The sequence below is a fragment of the Sinocyclocheilus anshuiensis genome, unplaced genomic scaffold (assembly GCF_001515605.1).
Source record: "Sinocyclocheilus anshuiensis isolate Anshui unplaced genomic scaffold, SAMN03320099.WGS_v1.1 scaffold3306, whole genome shotgun sequence".
NCBI classification, from domain to species: domain Eukaryota; kingdom Metazoa; phylum Chordata; class Actinopteri; order Cypriniformes; family Cyprinidae; genus Sinocyclocheilus; species Sinocyclocheilus anshuiensis.
In genome coordinates this window covers 123,618-138,014 of record NW_015538396.1, presented here as the reverse complement: position 1 = coordinate 138,014, position 14,397 = coordinate 123,618, and the positions used below count along the sequence as shown (strand labels likewise).

At 34.1% G+C, this 14,397-nt stretch overlaps 1 protein-coding gene across 1 annotated transcript in view; it reads right to left on the bottom strand.

Annotated features, from left to right (window-relative positions):
• The window catches only part of vapal (VAMP (vesicle-associated membrane protein)-associated protein A, like), a 27,311-nt gene that overhangs the window by 7,079 nt on the left and 5,835 nt on the right, over nucleotides 1–14,397 (bottom strand). Inside the window, exons 2-5 of the mRNA XM_016479824.1 lie at nucleotides 7,109–7,261; nucleotides 6,077–6,180; nucleotides 4,858–4,938; nucleotides 1,795–1,950 (exon numbers count right to left, since the gene is read on the bottom strand). Of these exons, the coding sequence (XP_016335310.1) occupies nucleotides 1,795–1,950; nucleotides 4,858–4,938; nucleotides 6,077–6,180; nucleotides 7,109–7,261 (494 nt within the window). The remainder of the gene's footprint in view (nucleotides 1–1,794; nucleotides 1,951–4,857; nucleotides 4,939–6,076; nucleotides 6,181–7,108; nucleotides 7,262–14,397) is intronic.

The window sequence follows — 14,397 nt, the reverse complement described above, 5'->3', positions numbered from 1 at the left end:
ATACTTTCCGTACCCACTGTATTTAGAGTATAGACCTATATATTCCTTTTTAGGTAGCCTATATAGTTTTATTCTGTTTTCTCCGTTCACAGAAGCGCTGCAGGTGCGTGATGTGAACTTGTGTGAATCAGTGTTCTACACCAGTGTTTCCCAACCGGGGTGCCGCAGCACCTCGAGAGCAGGGGTGCAGTGTAAAAATGTTATCATTATTAATTTCTTTATTTGTTCTTATTTTATTACTGACTGCTTACTTGTCATTTTTTTATTCAATTCAAAGTTTGAAATCAAGCTATCTCAATTACCCCACTGTAAAATTAAAAAAACACTGAGTGAGCAAAAATTTGTGAGATAGCTAGTTATAATGGTAATTAAATAATGTTTACATATGTATAAAAGCCTACATTAAAATCTGTCATATAAATTGGTCTCTTCATTAGAAATTATCCTACTGATTGCCACCATTGATAGACAATTTTTTTTAATAATATTAAAAATATCTGTATGACATTATATTCTGCAGTTCTTCCCTGTTGTACCGAATATCTATACTTTTCAAATTATCACATCGAAGTTAGAAAATCAAATATTGTGACAAAATTAATTTTGTAGGGTGCCACAAGTTTGTTAAAATTTCCAAAGGGACTAAAAAAAGGTTGGTAAACACTGTTCTACACTATGCTGGCTTCAGACACACAAAAAGCTGCATATTACCTGCTATTAATTTTCACTTAAATGTAGGCCCAATGCTTGGCGGTTCGTGACATAACCTCGGATAAACTCTAACGCCGGTGCATTGCCATTGTGACTTACCTGTGATGAGTTTACAGCATTTCATTCGTTGGATGCGTCAGCGTCAAGTTTGCATAGGCCGTACTATGCTGTCTGACAAACTATATTTTGTACAGATTTTATATTGTTTTGGCAAATATTTAATTATTTTGCCCAGAGAAAAACGTTGGATTATCCAGCTGAAGAGGTGGTCTCGGTCCGCTTCCAAATGAACTCTGGTACGGTTCGTTTAAGGTGTGAACATGACCCGACCTCGATCCGACCCAATTGCGGAAATCACGCTCAGAAACAGACAGCTCGCGCATATAGTGCTGTTGTTTGCATTTCAATGCCTTAAATCACTTGTTTTTAAACCACAATGCTTAAAAACACATGCAAGTGATGAGTTTTCGTGACCATGGCGCACAGCAACGTGACGCGAGCGCGCTAAATAGGCTAAAGCTTGCCGCAAGAATTACCATGACTATGTTAGGGGAAAATAGTAAGGAGATATTTGAATTATTTATTAATAAACTAGTGTTTTATGAGTCAGTGTCGCAAAGATGAAGTTGATGGTCCTGACTCGCCATCTCATCATTGGACGCGCCTTTAGAAAGAAATGCATCTTTACGGATTACATAATAAGAAGAATTTGTATTTTGGATTTGAATTATTTAGTTTTGTAGTCATTTAAAGCTTTCTATAGATATATTCAGTCTGTAAGGAAAATATTCGCTGCGTTTCGGTGCATTTTTGTGAAGCGCTCTTGTTCAAGACCGAGACGGCAGAAAGTGTATCCTATTTGTTGTCTTTATTTTACAAAAGCACAACGTTTTCTTGATATTGTGAGTGCACACAAATAAAAATAGACCCTTTACAGTTCCGAACTATGTATTATTCTTACCTTTATGAGCAAAGAAATCAAGTTTTAAAATAATCAAAAATCGGCCGATACATCGGTGCATCCCTAATTTATATGGTTTCCAATGATTCATTTAGAAGATGCTTTTAGCCAAACTGACGTACCTTGAGCTGGCGATTCTCATCGTTGAGCTTGCTGACCTCTGTCTGCAAGCGTTTGCACTCCTCCAGGATCTTCTTCATCTCTGAGTCGTTCGCTGCCAGCGGCCCGTCTGCTTTAGAGGAGTTCAGAACCGGCGCCGATTTAGAGTCAACGTCATTCTGGAGGAGGACGACGGGAAAATTAGAGTCCGAAGACAAATCAACACACCCTTCACCCCTTCAGTATGTTTTGTCTTCAAAGAACCAACATCTAAACTCCTAGAAAATCTGTAAATACCATAAAGCCTTGTTTTAAAAGTGTGATTTTTAATAATTATTAATAAACTCTTTAAAAAAAAACCGTAAAATATATTATTACTTATAAGTAAATAAATACATTTAATTTAATAGTAAAACATTTTTGAAAATGCTTATCCTTCTTTATTATGATCCAGTAAATCATGACTTATTGGTTAAAAAGATAATTGAATATATTGAAGTTTATATTGTTTATATCATTGCAAAATGTAGCCAATTATCACACAGCTCTATCTGTAAAGTGGGATGTATGTTATTTAGAGTTATTTCAGATATACTATTATGCGTTTTTGTTAATTTAATTTTGTTTTCATTTTAAAGTTTTAGTAATTTTTGTGTGTTTTCATAATTATATTTCAGGATTTTTTTTTTTTTATTTAAATTAAACTAAACAAAAATAAAAAAATGTTGTCTTGAAAACCAGCGGAAATTAAATAAAATACAAAGGAACTTCAACATATTTTATTTCAGTTAACATTTATTTTACTTTTTTGTGGTTTGTGTTTTCAGTTAACTATTTACTCTCTCATGTCAGGGTAATTATAATGACTGAATATAAATTTTTAGGTGAATTGCTCCCTAACAGACACAAGTGCATGATCTTAGGAACTTCAATACAGTTTGAGAACAGACGCCACAATAGAGTTTGACATGAAACTCTTGAAGCTCAGAGAGAGGAAATCAAAGGCTTGGAAAAGAGGGGCGAGACTCGTTTCGCACTTAAGTGAAATTCAGGGCCAAGAAGAGATGCTCTAGTGACGGAGCCAGGACTGATGTGGGTGTTAATGACATCACGCGGCTGACAGGGTGTGGACGGGCGTTGCATTGTGGGTAAAAACTAAAGAGATTGAAATGTTTTCCACAGCATCATAAAAAACCTCCATATTTACAGCTGCACAGTTTGAGGAGAAAAATTCTCACTGCAACTTTCTGAAAACCATGGCAATTGCGATTTAAAAAAAACAAAAAAAAAAACAATTTTGTGATTATTACAAATAAAATATTTTTTGATTACAAAAATTGTGATTATATATCAATAAGGCGTTAAAATATAAAATTTCATTAAATAAATGTAATTAAATAAAACATTACAAATATTAAATAATAATTATTAATAGTATTATAAATAAATAAAAATATAAAACATACTAAAAACAAGAAATATTACTTTCATTTAATACTAATTTTCAAATAATTAATAATTTTTAATATTAATATTTCACTGTAAAATAAAAACTTGAGTATTTAAGAAAAACAATATAATAATAATAATAATAATTATTATTATTATTAATTTTACATTCTAAGTTACAATTCTAATATTTTTTTTCTGTCTTCATTTCTTAATTTCCATAGTTTCAAATTTTGACCCCCTTTTTATTTTCTATTTTTATTTAGTTGCTTATTGGTTATTATTAATATGATTTATCCATAGGCATGTGTAGACATTTAATTTCACTGTATTAATTTATGTAATTAGTTGAAAGCTTGCTTGTAAGGGCATGAGACATTATTAGGGATCTGTTATATTTCACTGTAAAATAAAAACTTGAGTATGTAAGAAAAACAATATAATAATAATAATAATTATTATTATTATTATTAATTTTACATTCTAAGTTACAATTCTAATATTTTTTTTCTGTCTTCATTTCTTAATTTCCATAGTTTCAAATTTTGACCCCCTTTTTATTTTCTATTTTTATTTAGTTGCTTATTGGTTATTATTAATATGATTTATCCATAGGCATGTGTAGACATTTAATTTCACTGTATTAATTTATGTAATTAGTTGAAAGCTTGCTTGTAAGGGCATGAGACATTATTAGGGATCTGTTATATGTAGTTGCTTAAGGGATTGTGTATTAGAATAATAATGCTGTGGAATGCTAATTTATGATAATAAGAGTTTGTTTCTGTGTATTTGTTATTCCATGCTGAAAAATCCAATATAAATAAATCACTCAATCATCTTTGTGAGTTAATATTTCTGGTAGATTTGTTCGATGATTATAGCAGCAATATTAATTGCCATGTCACATTTGTCGAATCTGATGAGCTTCTGCCTTATTAAAATAACAGTGTTTGATTGGATGCACGACCTTTGACATTGACAACACAATGTGTGACATGTTCTCTCCTGCTGACCCCGCTGACCTTTGACCTACCCTACTGATGTCTCTATCCTGTGTGTGTGTGTGTGTGTGTGTGTGTGTGAGAGAGAGTGAGTGAGTGAGTGAGTGAGGTGTGTGTGTGTATGTTGCATTTTCAAAAGCATGCTCAAAGCCACATCGTTATTTTGGTTTTATTTGCATTAATCGTGCAGCCGTAGTGTGCATCAGTGCTGGTGAAAAGCAGCTACATACAAGCTAGTTAAAGGAGGAACAACGACATTATTACTGAAAACAAAACTGCTTAAGCTTCAAAACTTAACTTCAAACTCTAAACAGCTGGAATAAAAAAGGTGCTTTAAGTGGTTTCAGATGTTTTGCCAACTTTAGCCAGACTGAGTCAAACTCTCTAAAACCCCGCCCTCCAAACACAACAGCCAATCAGAATGAGATAAAGTGATTGACAGGCAGTGAGTGTTTGTGATTGGCTGGCTCTCACACCTGTTTCACTGATAGCTGTCAAAAACAATCACTTACAGCACCTTACCATAAGAGCAAAGCACGTTCTGCTGTTAAAACAGAATTATAATTCAATTTACAGCAGCGTATAACAGGGTGGAGTGAACACCTTTCCTCCTATTCGTCTCGCTGTACTCACCACTTTATCGTTTTCAGACGGCAGCTCAAAGACGCATCTGAGTTTGGAATCCATGAGCTCATCGGGTTTCACGTCTTTCCACTGAAACACATGAAAAATAGGCAATTCATCAGCCACAACCACTACCAGCTGCCCTTACACGTACACACACACACACACACACACACACACACACTCTCTCTCTCTCACACACACACACACTCTCTCTCTCTCACACACACACACACTTTACACTGGAATTCAAGCATTAACCCTATAAAGCCTGCTGTATCGTATATGATACATGGATTTCCAAGACCTCTAAATGATCAATCTTTGCTGTTTCACACTCAATCTCCTGCATCACTTCTGTCGTCCGATTGATAGTTTGGAGTTTTTTATCCAGTAAAAGCTCTTTTAGTGTAATTGTACATGCGTCCAGCTTCAGCTCGAGCTTCTCGTGTCAAATCTTGACTGGTTTTTATCAAGTAAGCGTCAGAATAACTGCAGTAATATCTTCAGATGAACACTTACTGGACTGAAGCAGCTCAGCTTTACTTGATTCTCCATCAATCATGTTTTAGAGTCTCAAATCTGATCCTCAGGATCTTTTGAGGAGCGTTTGTTTCCAGAAGCTTTACTTTCACTGTTCCTCAGCGGAGGAATGATCTTCACAAGCCTCCAGAACATCTCACATCTTCTGAGGAGCCTTTATTTCTTCAGCTCTCAATCTGAAGGTTCATTAAACAGTTCCGTTTAAAAAAAAAAAATGTTTGACTATTATTTCATATGTCAGGCCTTAAAGGGTTAAAACAGTTGAGCTAAATGGTATTTTCTGCCATCTGCTGGTGTGAACACGCAATTACAGCACTGAACAGCAGTGCCACACACACTCACTCACTCACACTCACACCCTCACACACACTCTCACACACTCAATCACACACACACACTCTCTCACACTCACACAATCTCACACGCGCGCACGCACGCACTCTCCCACACACACTCCCACACACACACTCACACACACTCTCACACACTCTCACACACTCTCACACACTCTCACACACTCTCACACACTCTCACACACTCTCACACACTCTCACACACTCTCACACACTCTCACACACTCTCACACACTCTCACACACTCTCACACACTCTCACACACTCTCACACACTCTCACACACTCTCACACACTCTCACACACTCTCACACACACACACACACGATTTACCATGGCTTCTGTGTCTGTAACGGCTGCGGGGACGAAGATGGTCTGTACCATGAACTTATGTTTACTTTTCTCATTGGGGTCGTAATCGAACGGCTGCAGCATAACTGTGACATAAAGACAAGTATTAACACAATCAAACTAATCATGAGAGTACAAGCATTTCTATAAACATGTTTAATACGACTTATCTGCACATAATCAAACTAATCAGTAGCCTATATTATTTTGCACAAGAAACAATAGTGAATATTCTATATATGATAACAGTAAAAACAACAATAAAGCATCATAAAAGTAGGCTTTGTGTGAGAAACAGACAACAATTTAAGGCAATATTTACTGCCGTATTCATGAGTTTATGAGAAGCACCAATGTCTATAGATTAAAGCAACAAACTTAGATTAAATAATGACAAAAGGATAAGAAAGAAATAATGAATATGCAATATAGTGCATATATTTATCAAAATGCTCCTCTCTCGAGTTATTTTTCTTCCTGGCTATTGAGTTTATGGTCATTGAATGTCTTTCTTGAGGTAAAAAATTACAACATTATGTGACATTGTTTACAAGCTGTTTTACTGACGAAGTTCTGCAAATGAAACACTGATTGATTTTAGTAAGTTTCTTTCAAAACCTTCTGATGTTCATTCATGTTTATTTGCTGCTATAACTTGTAGTAAAGAGGAAGCCATGATCGATTCACTACAGCCATCTAACACGCCACATTAAAGAGCAACAAAACAGCATTTAACTGTTTGAATTCTTCGTTAAAATTGACAGAATTTGAAAGCTGAGACTTTGTTACATTTCAAAAGTAACAAAAGCATGCCACATGTCAACTGAAAACAGCAAGCATAGACTTAAAAGATCTCAGTTCATCAAAATAAAGATCGATATTGTCAACCAAGCTCTGGCACGGCATCGGTGAAGTGCTAATCAAACGTCATTGTTTTGGTCAATGATTTTGGCCTCACAAAAAAAAATAATTTCAAGCCAAATATTTTGGATTGCTGAACTCTGGTGGACTGACCTGAAATGATGAGCGTGGCCCCAGGGTCGATGATGCCACTGTTCGGCCGTACGCAGTATCTGCGCGGCGCTGTGGTCTTCACTTTAAAACATACTTTCTTATCTGATGGATTCTTTAGCTTCAGGTTCGCAGTGACGACATCTGTGAAAGGACCTGAGAAGAAAAGGAGAAGAACATCACATTTGGAGATGAACCAAGCCAAGAAAATCTGGGTCCACATTAAATATCAGATAAAACACATTCTGCTCAATAAGTATCTGGTTAAGACACAGTGAGAAGATCTGATACATCACAGAAAACATAGCATGAATTCATGGCCGCAGCCAGGGCTTAAAAATTAGTGAGGTCCGGGGTTGGGTTAAGAATTGTGCTATAATAACCCCTATTGAATGTTGAGACAGAGCGCAAGTCAAGTAGGTGGTACTGCGCATGTGTCGAGCTTGTCCGTCCGTACTCATCCGCGGTTAAGTATACTTTGAAAGCTGTGCGGACGCGGCTGTGCGCGAGACGGAACGGAACGCGGGAAGTGAAGTATACCCGGGCCTTATTTCTGCTGTGCTGCTCGCGCTGAATTAAAGTGACAGCGCATTAATCGCTGTAAAAATTAACATGGATTAATACGGAAATGTAATAATTACACCATAAATGCATGTAATTAAAGTCTACTGTTTCACAGTCAACATGGCTTTTTGGCTAGATGTAAAACAAGGAAAAGTGCACTTTTAGATAAACAAGGCAATAATAGATGGCACTCGTGGTGGAAGTTAAACAGTTATATTTATTGAGTTTAAACGTGAATATGTCTATGAAAGATTGTATTACTGTACTGTGATAAAAGAGAATCACAATGCTGAAAAAGCATTTTCAGAAACAATGTTTGGATTTGAAATCAAAATAATGGATAAATGTGTTTGTGGTAAACAGACACACACACACATACAATCCTTCACGTTAACTTAAGTGACACAGAAAGACAATAAGCAAGAGGAGACGAGGTGACAACATGTCACACAAAGGCAGAGACGTTTCTGCCATAGAGACATTTTGTTACACCTTTACTTAGTGATTATTTTGCCTTATGTCACGTTATAGCTGTTTGATAAAGCTATAATTGGTAAATTGATAACGCTATAAAGCTCCAATTGGTTTTCTTTTGGAAATATGTTTCAAATTCAAGACGAGGTGACAACATGTCACACAAAGGCAGAGACGAACAGATTCGAACACGTTCAAAGACTCTCTGAAACAAACAAGCACAAAGACGCCACTGTATTTTAACCGGTCAGTCGGCTGCCTTTATTGAATCACATAATGGCTAAATTACCATGAAAACCACAGTTTACTGGCATTTCAAACAGCACTATTTCTGAAGGTCATATAAAGAGAGACATCAGTCAAAGACACTGACCGTCTTCACGTAAACCTGCATCACACCATACACTCCCACAATCCACCGGGAAACTCAACACATGGCCTGCGCAGGCATTCTGTGGCCCAAATGCAACCTTTATACTTAGACATGCAATAATAGCAAACTGTGGCCCTTGAGCTGATCTGTGTGTCATTGCGTTCAGATGCCGGAGGACTTTTATTCTGTGCAAAACATACAGTATATTAGGACATAAGGTCCATAAATGTGGCAACCATGAAGGCTCAGAAAATGATGTTAAAGTCGGCATGAGTGCATTAAAGTACATTAAAGCACAAGGATACACACCAGAGACAGTGTCACAGCAGAATAAATGACATTAACCTGTAGTCTAATGGATGATGTGTCAAAGTTATATGTGTCCCTGCAGCACAAAAGCAGTGTTAAGTCGCTGGGGTATATTTGTAGCAATAGCCAACAATACATTGTATGGGTCAAAATTATACATTTTTCTTTTATGCCAAAAATCATTAGGATATTAAGTAAAGATCATGTTCCGTGAAGATATTTTGTAAATGTCCTACTGTAAATATATCAAAACTTAATTTTTGATTAGTAATATGCATTGCTAAGAACTTAATTTGAACAACTTTAAAGATGATTTTCTCAATATTTAGATTTTTTTGCACCCTCAGATTCCAGATTTTCAAATAGTTGCATCTCAGCCAAATATTGTCCTATCCTAACAAACCATACATCAATGGAAAGCTTATTTATTCAGCTTTCAGATGATGCATTTTTAAAAAAAATACCGTTATTACTGGTTTTGTGGTCCAGGGTCACAAATGCAAGAAGAAAACAGGTTTAATTCAACCTCTTCAGTTTGGGAAATAATAAACAAAATAAAATAATTAAATATAAGAAATAAAAAATTAAATTAATACAATTTAAAATTAATATTAATGTAATTTAAAATAAAAATTTAATTAAAATATAGACAGTTGACTGAATAAATAAGTGCTGGAAATATGAATTTCTTTACAAAACTTTGACTTCTCGAGTTAATAAATGTAATAAATTATAAGATCAATAGTTTTAAAACAGTGCGTCTCAAAAAGAGGGCTGCAGGTTGACTTACAATAAGTTCATATATTATTATTATTATTATTACATTACTATGGATTATTATTAATATCTTGAAGTAATGAATGAGGCATTTATATAGCGCTTTATGTATTGCTGTAAACCCAAACGTTTTATAATCAATTGTATTACTATATGTGATATTAAATTATTCATATCTTTATTATTAATTAAAATTAAAGGTATATATATTTAATACACAATTATATCTTAAAATTAAAATGAGCATTACTATTATTAATATATATATTTTTATAATATTTATAATAGATTTTTTTTTCTCAATAGCTTTTTTTATTTAAATTTCACATTAATTGTGTTTAATTAACCAATATTCAAAGGTCATGTGCATGAAATAATATTAACAGATCTTTATTCACCACTGCTTAAAAAGCATCCCAAGTTTTTTGGCGGAAGCAGAACTTTTATTTTGACAACGCAATGCCACAAACCTTGTAAACTTAAGTGAAGCAAGCCGCTATAACCTCTTATGTGCATAATCTGCATAAAAACGTGTCAAAGTGTTATTTAGCATTTTTAAATGAAATCGTGTGTTTTCATATAAGCCTATATGAGCTTCACGTCATCCGTCGGTAAGATATCAGACAACCACTGGTTAAATCTACTCAGTACAGGTAAAAGATGAAGAAAGAGTCATCATGACTAAAATTCATCCACAGAATTTACATGGAAATGCTCATTTAAACGGCAGCAAACAGGACAGTTTGGTACAACGAGCAGCAGCAGAACTTCACAATCTAATCCCGCTCCAGCTCTTCCGATGGCCTTTGGATCAGATGAAAGGAGATGATGTGAATTACGCCTCAAAGCCAGGATCTTATGACCGATCTTATGATAATATGCATGTGGCATATTAGTGGATTAGAGGAGTCCTGCAGGATCAAGCGCAGGAATGGATGGATTTTTGTAAACACCGCACAGAACACCAGATGCTCGGCCTTAGAAATTAAATTCTGCTGGACTCGTGAGAAGAAGGATTGTTGTGTGAGACATGAGGACTCTGATCGCATCAGATAGCATTAGAGAGCATCGGAGGGAATCATATGAGTTTCCACTGTATGGAAACATCCAGAGAGAAATCTAATCAGCAGAACAACAACGACGCGTCTTCAGGTCAAACGTATGCATAACCCTTCACAAACATGCTTACAAAAGCACCAGACTACTAAACACTGAAAGAAACAGCTGTATTAAAACATAGGAATCAATGAACTGGAAATAAAATAAACTAAAACTGAAATTTCATGTTTTTTTTTTAATATTATCATTTAGGTTTAAATGAAAACTAATAAGTAACAAAATCACTAAAAAACTAAGATAAAATAAATGAAAGTGGGTCAAAGACGTTAAGATGTCCGCATCAAAAGAAATTTACAAAACCATGGTCACAAAAACTCATCATTTGCACACGTTTTTATGCATTGGAGTTTAAAAACAAGTGATTTAAGCCACTGAAATGCAAACAACACCACTATATGCGTGAGCTGTCTGTTTCTGAGCGTGAATTCTGCAATTGGGTCAGATCGAGGTCGGGTCATGTTCACACCTTAAACGAACCGTACCAGAGTTTGTTTGGAAGCGGACCGAGACCACCTCTTCAGCTGGGTCTTGGTACGGTTGTTTGGTCCGCACTCGAGTGCGATTGCTGTATTCACACCTGCCAAAAAGGTCCGCACCAAGAGGGGAAACGAACTTTCGATTCAATCGAACCAAACAAGACAGGTGTGAATACACCCTTACAAAAGTGATTTTATATCCATAGAAAGCACATTAAATGTAAGTAAAGTGTCTACTTCTAAGGTTTCAAATAAGTTTTTGGAGAATAAAATGTCAAAATTTGGTTTAAATAATGTTACATTGTCATTCAGTGTAACACAATATTTATGTAAAAATTCAAATAACATGCTTATTCTGATGTGTACATATTAAAATATATAAAACAATAAGTGAGCATATTAATATGAATTTTATTGTGTTTTAAATAGGCCACTGTAAAATGTGCAGTTTTACTGTATTGGGGTGTCCGGGGTGGTCCGAAAACCAGTCAGTATCTGAGAAATAGGCCTTTTGTGTACATAGAAAAAGTCTTAGATCTTTGAGTTCAGCTCATGAAAAATGGGGGCAAAAACAAAAGTGTTGCGTTTATAATTTTGTTCAGTGTATCATGAGATCACGTTGGCCTGTCAGACATATTTATATTAGGGTGGAAGGCCACATTTAAGACAAAATTACTCTAATTTCTCCCATATATTAATGAATGCAGAACAATAAATCAGTGATGGTTTCAGCTTGACTGGTCTCAAACACATATGAATCCTCAAACTGAAAAAAATAAATGGTGTCATGATGTAGAGACAAAAACCTGGAGCTTCACACTGAAAAACGTGTAGATAATTACCATGATTATAGAACAGCCATGAGTACAACTCACAGTTGTGAATAGTGAATTATAATGAGTTACACATACATGTGTTGTACTGTAGTAAATGTCCAGACAATTGTAACTTTCACTGTTTCAATAGCCTTTGACTATGAAATAAAATAAGCAATGTGCAGTTTTGGAAAAAGTATCTCAAATTTCCATGTTGACATTTGCTATGACAACATTTTTCTTTTAAAAAAAGAAATAATTTTAAAATGTAATTAATTTATCTGCAATTATATTTATATTTTTTCAAATTACATAGGAAACAAATCATTTACATGAAACAGTAACTTATTTGTTGAAGAAGAAGAAGAAGAAGAAGAACAACAAAAACAAGAACAAGGAAAAAAAGAGACAACTTTTGGATAGTCTAAATGTAAAAAGGGCCACTCCTTTACTTATTTCATAAGTCAAAATAAAAAATTGCGTAAAAAATTCTTACTGACAAACGGGCAAAACCTCGGATAGTGGCACATTTAAAAAATTTAAAATTACAACTAATTAGTATTTGGGGTGAAAGTAATTAGTCTGTTAATATGTCATAAATTGATTTTTGTTGTAAATATGCCTGACAAGATTGTTACACTGAATGACATTTTAGTGGGTCTCTTCTGTAAATCAGGGAAAAATGTATGATATTTATTTTTTGCTCAGAAAAACAAAAACAAAATTGCAATTAAATTAAACAGAAAACTTTTTACATTTTTTGGGGGGAAAACAACAACAATTTAAAGCAGTAGGCCTATTACATTTATTGTTCCTATGCTTAAACCCTTTTTCGTCAGTGACCCAAGTACACTGAAAAAAATGATACTACATTTTTTAAGGTAAGTGGTTGCAAAAAAATTATTTTAGCTACATTTAAATAAAATTTTTTTTGAAAGCTAGTCAACTAAATTTGTTTAGTTAAATGTAGCTAAAATAAATTGATTGCAACCACTTACCTTACTTTAAAAACAAAACATTATGATGAATAATTAATCTTTTCAAAAAATTACTGAATAATTTTTTTCAGTGTTTAAACAGCTAATTCAAAAAAAACAAAACTATAATAATATATAAATAAATAACAGTATGTAAAAGCATATAAAAAGATAAAATATAAAAAGTAGCATATAAATAAATGAACTAAAAACTGAAAATTAAATGAAACCAAATTAGTAATATTTTAAATAAACAAAAACGTTTGTTTAAACAACCAAACATTAAAATAAAAATGAAAATAATTTAAAATATAAAAATATAAATAATTATAAAATAACAGCATGTAAAAATAGTAAAAACAGAATATAAAAAATTACATAACTGAACTAATTGAAATGAAAATAAATTAAGCCTAAATAGTAATATTCAAAATAAACAATATATAACAAAATTACTAAAAATGTAAATAAAATATTTAAATATTAATAAAAACTATAATACTACACGAGTAACACCAAAATAGCATTGCAGTTCATTTATACAGTAGTTATACATACAGATTACAGTAGTTTCAGCTCAAGCACTGTCATAAATTAACAGTTTGCTAAGCACATTAGTTAAACCATCATCATGTTTACAGACCATGTTTACCTGAATAACAATGTGTCCGTTGCCTTTACACACAAGCAGGAAATGCAATTTTCAGAAAACACAACCTGCTTACGGTAAACGATTAATCTGAGACATCTCTGTATCTCAAGATCAGAATTTGCTAAATGAAGTTACTAGAAAACGAATGGATGGATCTCTCTTCACTGCATGCAAATGACATAATGGTTTAATTTTGTGTACACAAACAATGCTTATTTTAAGCAACAATACGACTGACTAATCAGGTTAACCCGGACAAACGTAAATGAAGCACTTGAAAGAAATGCAGTGGATTCTACTGTAAAAGTCAATTCAATTCAACAACCTGCAAAAGCATCATTTCAGCTGCAACCAACATCAGATTTCTGCAGTTAAAGCTGTACCCATCGAGATAAACTGATATTTACTGCATAGATGTGACTGTGTCTGGTGCATCAACAAAGCCGACAAGAAAATTAACTTGTAAAATTTTGCCTCAGAAAACATCTGAATCATGTGAATGCAGAAAACAAAGCGGCGCATCAAACCACGTTAATTTCTAAAGTCAATCAGACACCAAGCTGCTAAACACACACAATTACGTTCTTTTCAATTTCACGGTTCGGATTAGCATGTTATTTAATAAACGTCACTTATTACACGGCTCTCAGGAATACCGGATTCTGATTGGTCAGTCACGTCTCGTAAACTGTATATTATACCTTACACCCCAGATGTGTGTAGGGCTGGGCGATATAGCTAATTATGTGATTGTAT